Below are 8,042 nucleotides of genomic sequence, written 5' to 3' on the forward strand. Positions count from 1 at the left end.
TTTGAATTCACTGTGTAGCCCGGGCTGGCCTCAAACTTGCTTCCTGCCTCAGTGGGCCAAGTACTGAGATTACAGGCATGCACCTGTAATGCACAATGCCCATGAAGGTGCGGCTGAGGGCCTCATTGCCTGGTCCTCCCGACCTCTCATCCTCCTATGTTCTGGGACTACTTAGAACCTTGATTCTGAGGGGGAAGGCTGTACAGATGGCTTTAATGTTTCCTTTCTAGGAGTCTGTTGGGCTTTTCAGACAAGATGTGGCCTTAGTTAGCTAGGACTGTCCCTGGGTCTCTTCCTCTTAGGATCTACCTAGGTGGTGGGGGTGGATTCCCCACTTTCAGTCCTCAAAAATGACAGGCTTGGTTCTATTAGAAAAAAAGAGCCAGGTGTGGTGGTGCACGCCTTTAATCCCAGTGCTCAGGAAGCTGAGGCAGGAGGATCGTGGAGTTCGAGACCAGCCTGGGCTACAAAATGAGCTCAAGGCCAGCCTGAACTATGTAGTGAGACCCTATCTCAAAAAGACAAAAAAAAAAAAATTAAAATCTGGGTTGTAGCTTAGTGAGGGAGCACTTGTCTAGTTTATAGGAGGCCCTGGGTCCAATCCCCAGCACCAAAAAAATAAAAGAAAGAGGGGCTGGGGATTTAGCTCAGGGGCACAGCGCCTGCCTGCCAAGTGTGAGGTTGTGAGTTCAATTCCTGGTACCGGAAAAAAAACAAAAAACAATAAATAAATAAACAAATGAAAGAAAGAAAGAGGAAAGACCGAAGAGGAAAAAAGAAAAAATCTGTTTTTGGTAACCATCTAACAGAAAAACTCCTGCAGAAAATAAATATAGAATATAAATTCTAGACATACAACTACTTGGAGGATGCTCTTTTTTGTAGATCAAAATCATTTTATTATTTCATACAAATCTGCAGTTGTAGTTTCTAAAACACCAAGTCATAGACCACTGTCGTGTGACATGTGTACCAGTGAAAACAAAAGGCCAAGAGAAACACTGCATTTCCACATGGATTGTTTTGTTTGTTTTATGGTTTTTTGGTTTTTGTTTGTTTTTGTGAAACAGAGTCTCACTATGTAGCCCAGGCTGGCCTTGAACTGATGGCAATCCTCCTGCCCCAGCCTCCCAAGTGTTGGGATTATAGGCGGGCACCACCAACCCCAACGAATTTCTTTATTTCTCACGATTGTACAGGTCAGGAAGTTAGCCAAGGCAAGTCACCAGCTCCTATCAGGTCTACTAGGGCCACTCTGGTGTTCACCTGGCTTTGCTCCCTGGCCTTGAACCTTGGAGAAGTGGCTGGAAAGTGGCTTTGTCCAGGCCCTTCTCTGCCTCCATGCAATTCCAGTGTGATTGTCCCAGCAGAGTATAATAGTCACCCAGGACTCCAAGAAACAATATTCCCAGCAAAATTCAGCTCCTGGCCGCATCCCACTCAGAAGGAGGCCTGTGGTCTCAGCCTGTGATAAGCGCCAGGGCGGGTGTGGGCTGCCAGTGACGGGGTTCAGCTTCTTGAGTTTTATTCTTTTCAGGATGAACTCTAAGCAACAATGGAGGTTAAGAGTAGGGAAATTTATTGAGGATAAAAATCTCCTGAGAGATAGGAGGGGTCCCGAGTGGGTTGCCCTCCAAACCCTTTTTATTGTATTTGTTTAAGGCACAGTCTCACTACGTATTTCAGGCCGAATTTGAACTGACTTTGCAGCCCAGACTGGCCTAGAATTTACAGCTATCCTCCTGCCTCAGCCTCCCCAGTGCTGGGATTACAGATGTGTACCACCACATCTGGTCCAAACCCTTTCTGAGTGAACAAAAGCAGGTGGGTTTTTGGAAGGAGTTGAAAGTTGTAAGAGCCCAAGAGCTGGATGAGTTGGGTTTTGTTTGTTTTTCCTACAGCTTTATCCTGAGGAAGGAAAGCTCAGAAACCACTGTCTCACTGACATGAAGAAGGGGAGGATGAGCCCAGAGTGCCCACAGCTGCTGCAAGCCGGGATGGGGGCGTGGCCCAGGGGAGGGGCGCCCGGTTCTGCGATCGCGCAGCCCTCGGATGTGAGCCTGTGAGGAGGCTCAGAGCGGGCCGAAGCGGGTGGGATGTGGCTGTCACCCCCACGGGGCTCTGCAGTTTCTGCTCACAAGCGTATCAGTGCGCCTTGCAGGAATATAACAGAATCCAGACTGTCCCTAACACAACATTCGTAACATCCAGGACATAAGCAAAATTAGCTGGTAGGGGCTGGGGATTTAGCGCAGCGGTACAGCGCCTGCCTGGCAAGCCCAAGGTCGTGAGTTCGATTCCCGGTACTGGGAAAAAAAAAAATTAGCTGATATACATGGAATCAGGAAAATGTGATATAAAAAATAAAAAAACACAAATGGATGCCCAAAGACTGAAAAATAGAGTGAAGTAAAAAGTGTACTGAGTGGATCTAGGGGCAGAATGGAGATAAGGAAGAAAAGAATCAGTGAACCGCGAATAGATTAATAGGAATTATCCCCGTCTAAGGCTGCGAGTCTTGTGGCACAACTGTCCCACCCCAGCACTTGAGGCTGAGGCAGGAGGACCAAGAGTTCAAACCGAGTATGGGCAATGTAGTAAAACCCTGTGTCAAAAAGAAAACAATTTTTTAGCCTGAGCACTAGGGGAGCTGGGACAGGGGGATTGCAAGTTTTATTTGGTTTTGGTTTTTGGTTTTTGGTTTCTGGGTTTGTTTCCCCCCACCCCTTGGTCTTTTTGAGACAGGGTCTCACTATGCAGTTCAGGCTGGCCTTGAGCTCACTTTGTAGCCCAGGCTGGTCTCAAACTCCCAACAATCCTCCTGCCTCAGCCTCCCAGGTGCTGGAATTACAGGTGTGCACCACCATGCCCAGCTGGTTTTTGGTTTTTTGAGACAAGCGGCGGGGTGTGTGTGTGTGTCAAAAATTACAAAAATATATCCCACCCAAAATGAAGCAAGACAAAAAAATATATCCTTAGCATTTATAATCTAGAGTTAATATTGTACCACTTTTCAAGTACAACATAGGCACCTCTATATTGTATAGGTCTGCTCCCTAATCCCTGCTACATCTATTACAACTGAAACAATATTGCCACAAGACAATGTAACAACTTTTTTTTGTTTTTGTCTTTTTGAAACAGGGTTTCACTATGCACACCAGGCTGGCCTTGAACTCTCTTTGTAGCCAAGGCTGGCCTGGAACTCACAGTGATCCTCCTTCCTCAGCCCCGCTAGTGCTGGGATTAAATTATATATGGGGTGTGGCAGTGCACTCGGGAAACAGGCAGAAGGATCGCCATGAGTTCGGGTCCAGCATGGACTGCATAGTGAGAACCTATCTCAAAAAAACTTAAAATAGGCTGGATGTGGTGGCACGTGGTTATAATCCCAGAACTGGGAAGGCTGATGCAGGCCCATTGCTGAGTTGGTGGCCAGCCTCGCTTACATAGTGAGTTCAAGGCCAGCCTGCTCTACGTAGTGAGACCCTGTCTCAAAAAAGAAAAAAGCAAAAAAATTAGGAGGAACAAATGACTTCTCTTTTAAAATAAAGTTTCTCCATTTACCATTTCCATCACTCTTTAATCCATTCTGAAGTTCCATGACTCTCCTAGTATTACTTCTCTCTCTCTCTTTTTTTTTTTTTTTTGGTTCTGGAAATCAAATTTACCACCTCTCACTTGCTAGGCAGGTGTGCGCCATTGAGCCATATCCCTGGCCCCAGTATTACTTCTCTTAGCTATGAAAAGTTTCCATTAGGGTTTTCAGTCCCTTGTTTTTATTTTTTTGACACAAGGTCATTAAGTTGACCTGGCAGGACTTTTGATCCTCCTGCCTCAGCCTCCCTTGGTGCTGGATTATAGCATGTGCCATAGCACCAACTCCATTAGAATTTCATTTAAATTTGCTGGGCATGGTGGTGCAATCCTGTAATCCCAGCAGTCAGAAGGCTGAGGCAGGGGAATATCACCATGATTTGAGGCCAGCCTGAACTATATAACAAAACCCTGTTTTATGCCGGGAGTGGTGGCGCACGCCTGTAATCCCAGCACTCAGGAGGCTGAGACAGGAGGATCGTTGCAAGTTCGAGACCAGCCTGGGCTACAAAGTGAGCTCAAAGCCAGCCTGAACTGCATAGCGAGACCCTGTCCCAAAAAGACAAACAACAACAACAACAACAACAAAAACAACAAAAAACAAAACCCTGTCTCAAAACAAAAATAAAAACGAACAAAAATAATAAAAGCAGGCAACCCATTAGGGACCACTCCTGTCTCTCAGGAGCTATTTCGATTTCCTGTTCCTTTTTCCCCAATAAATTCTCATGCTCTTAAAAAGAAACAGAAAGTATAATAATTCCTACATGTGATTAAAATGTAGGAATGATTTGGGAATAGCTCATTAACAGTTTCTGACTGGGGTTGACCATGGGTAGCTGAATGTGACACTGGGACCGAGGGGCGCGGCCGCACACTGAGCGCGTCCTCTTCTGCACGCCCACCCTCTGCTAAGGGAGTACCCGGGAGGGCAGCCGCTGCCACGGGCACAGGTGTCCTGCTCAGTGCTGTCAGACTCCTGTGTGTGCCTGGCCTGGTAGGGGCAGGGCCACCTCCCGAGGTCCGCCATAGATGCACATCCAGAAAGCAGCCAAGCAGGCTGTGGTGGCCCACGCCTATAATCCCAACACTGGGGAGGCTGAGGCAGGAGGACTGCTGTGAGTTCAAGGCCAGCCCGGGCTACATAGTGAGAGCCTATCTCAAAACAAAGCAAAACAAAACCAAACCCAGCCGAGCAGGGTTCAGGACCTCTGTCCTCACGAGTCACGTGCCCTGTCCTCTTGGGTCTGTGCCGGTCCAGCATGGAAGAGGGCTCAAGGACAGCGTTCAGCTCCCATTTGTAACCTGAATTCACCACCAGCTGCTCCTGGCAGCTGTGAGGCGAAGCCCTACTCTGATCTGGCTGCAGGTGCACCTTCAGCCAGCGGGCTCCGGCACCCCCACCTCTGTGAGGGCAGCCAGGGTGTCCTGGGTGCTTGAGCGAGTCACAGGCCATCCAGCCCTTCACAGATGCCAGGCCCCCACGACGCCCTGGATCCAGTGGGATAGAGGAGGACCAGGCACTGAGCACCTGTCTGCTGCGCAAGGCGGCAAGAGGGTTGGCACCGCCAGCTGCCCGCCCTGCTGAGGTCCCTGAGCCCGGACGGTCCCCTCTCCCACCTCCCAGGTGGGTCCCGGAGCACAGAACGGGGAAGGCGAGCAGAAAAGGCATCCACTGTTCCAATCTGATTTTATTGAAAAGGAAACATACAAAAATCATGTACAAAAAAAATTAACCAAACATGTACAGAAAATTCATTCCGGTATCTACAGCAGCGCATGTACAGTATTTTACAGGCTGGGCCACCCCTCCCCGCTCCCAGACTCCTCCCTCCGCTGAGATCCCCCCCTCCCTGACACCCCGTCTTCCCCCCAGCGCTTCGCCCTGGGGACTAAGGCTGGGGCAGCTTCTGCCAAATCTCCCACCCCCCAAATGAATGCCAGTGGTCACACGTGCTCTCTCTAAACCTATGCGATGAGACGATGGGGTCGGGGCGTGGTCACAGGCAGAGCACAGGGTTCACAGTCTGGGCCCCTCCTGGCCACCCCCAGATGAAGGTGAGGCAGGCGCGCCCACCACCCGCCGGCCGGCTCGGGCAAGGCTGGGCACCGGCGTGGGGGGCCGTCAGCGCCCCCTCTCTGGCTCCAGGAGGCCAGTGGTCACGTTTGGCTCATTTGCTCTTCACGGGCCCCCTCCCCAGGAGGAGGGGGGGAAGCACCAGGGGCCCGAGGTCAGGCCCAAAGTGAAGGAGCACTGGGCACACACCCCCAGCGCCCCCCCTGCAGCTGGAACGGGCAGCCAGCACCAGCAGCCTTTCCTGAGATGGTGGTGGGCGCCGAGGCGGGCGGCTCAGTCCCCACCCCCTCGTCACCGCCTTCGGATGCTGAGTCCTCAGCCCTCCTTCCCCGGCTTCACGCCGGGGCCCCGGGAGTCCACATGTCCATTGGGGCACCCACGCGGGGCCAGGCTGGAGCGGCTGCCCTGGGCCGCCCTGGGCCAGGCAGGGCTGGTAGTCCAGTACGCTACATGGTGCAGAGAAGAGTCCCCCGCGCTGGCCAAGGCGTCAGGAGGCGGGAGGGTCCTGCCCCCCAGGTCCCCAACATCCGACCGGGCGGATGCAGGCACCTAATTGGGCTCCATCTCGGGGGCTCCGTGGCCCCTGGGTAAGGGCAGGAGTCCCATGATGAGATTGTACAGGACCCTCCAGGGTGACGGGCGGTGTCGCTGCTGCTCCTCTTGTCTCTAGGAAAGACAGAAGGGAGGTCAGCAGGGGCCTGTGCGGTGACACGGGAGCGGACGACAGGCTGAAGGGCAGCGAGGACCAGCTCAGTTCCAAGAGAGGACTGCGCTCCACCACCCCTGACCCAGCTCCTCCAGCCCGGGCCACAGGCTCCCTCTCCAGGGACAGAGGCCACATCCTCACGCCGGCCCCGGAGGGAGGGCGGTGGACAGAGCCCCACGCACAGAGCGCGACAGGACCGCGTGCCCCGCACTAGCGTGACCCTGTGTGCCGGGCGGGGAAGCCACCCAGGTCACTCGGGGCTGAGACTGCTCCCATCGTGCCCTCTTCAAGGCTGGCACAACAGTGAGAAGGGGGCAGACAAAGCAGGAGGTGGCCAGGAGTGGCTCGTCCTCTGCACAGAGGCTGTGTGCCGGGTCCGCATGCCTTGGGGAGCCCAGGCTCTCTCCCTGGCCTCCAAGGGTCCTCTCTGTTCCCAATCGCTGAACCGGACCCCCACCAGGCAGCACAAAAAATGAGCCATTAGCCCGAGCGGCCTCTCCTCCTTGCCCTGGTCCCCACCAGAGGGGAAAGAGGAAAGGCCACCTCCTTCCACAGCCAGTCAGTGAATGACCCTAATGACCCCACAGGGACCTGGCAGCGCATGCCTGGCACCAGCCCCTGCTGCTCAACACTGCCTTCCAGCTCCTGTGGCCGGGACAAGGTGGCAAAGGAGGCACCATTTACAAAACCCACCACTATCGGTGGCTGTAAGATGCCACCAAGCAGGCAATCACCTAGTGCTGCTAGGGCGGGTGCACTGCGTTTACGGAAGATAGATGCATGAGCTCTCCGAGAAAGTGGGCACAGGTTTGCTTTTTTGTCTTTTTGAGACAGGGTCTTGCTATGCGGTACAGGCTGGCCTTGAGCTCACTTTGTAGCCCAAGCTGCTCTCGAACTCACAACAATCCTCCTGCCTCAGCCTCCGAGTGCTGAGATTACAGATGTGCGCCACCACACCCAGCCTGAGGTGTGCACAGTTTGAGAGGGAAAACGCCAGAAAATAAAATCTGACATCTATTATGTTCAAAAATCCACCCTAACTAGGCATGGTGACGCAGGCCTGTAATCCCAATGTTCTGAGAGGCTGAGGCAGGAAGTTCACAACTTCGAACCCAACCTTAGCATTTCAGTGAAACTTTGCCTCAGAATAAAAAATAAAAAGGACAAGGGATGCAGATCCGTGTGAAGATCCTGGGTTCAATCCCCAGTCCAAAAAAAAAAAAAAAGCTCCTCAGTATGGTCAATGAGAAGATAACTAAGGATACTGCATTGATTTTACACAGTATGTAGCGCGGCTGGGGATACAGCTCAGTGGCATAAGCGCCTGCCTGGCAAGTGCCAGTTCCTCAGTTCGATCCCCGGTACCGCAAAAAAGACACACACACACACACACACCATAGTATGCAGCAGTGAAAAGCGGAAAACGCCTTGGCCCTGGAGGACCGGAGCAGCTGTGCGGAGAGGAGCGCCCCGCAGCAGGTCTGCTAAGCTAAACGCGAGCCACAGGCCTCAGCGACTGTTTCTGGCCTGCGGGCACAGTGCCAGGCCAGGGGCCAGCACCTGCAGGGCGCTGAGACTGCGTGGGGCGCGGAAGAGGGCCGGGCAGAGCTGCGTGGGTATTTTTTATTTTGCTCTTTGCTGGTTTTTTCCCCATAAGCAGAC

At 52.6% G+C, this 8,042-nt stretch overlaps 1 protein-coding gene across 2 annotated transcripts in view; it reads right to left on the bottom strand.

The window, feature by feature from the left end:
• Positions 1-5,268: 5,268 nt before the first annotated feature.
• Bbc3 (BCL2 binding component 3) overlaps positions 5,269-8,042 on the bottom strand; it is a gene marked incomplete at its 5' end in the record, with an annotated part of 7,177 nt that continues 4,403 nt past the window's right edge. For both annotated transcript variants that reach the window (XM_005413854.2, XM_013509578.1), the window contains 1 exon segment: positions 5,269-6,340. In XM_005413854.2, the coding sequence (XP_005413911.1) occupies positions 6,224-6,340 (117 nt within the window). In that variant the 3' untranslated portion in view covers positions 5,269-6,223.

This window comes from Chinchilla lanigera, unplaced genomic scaffold, assembly GCF_000276665.1.
Source record: "Chinchilla lanigera isolate Chin_1 unplaced genomic scaffold, ChiLan1.0 scaffold00173, whole genome shotgun sequence".
Taxonomy (NCBI): Eukaryota; Metazoa; Chordata; class Mammalia; order Rodentia; family Chinchillidae; genus Chinchilla; species Chinchilla lanigera.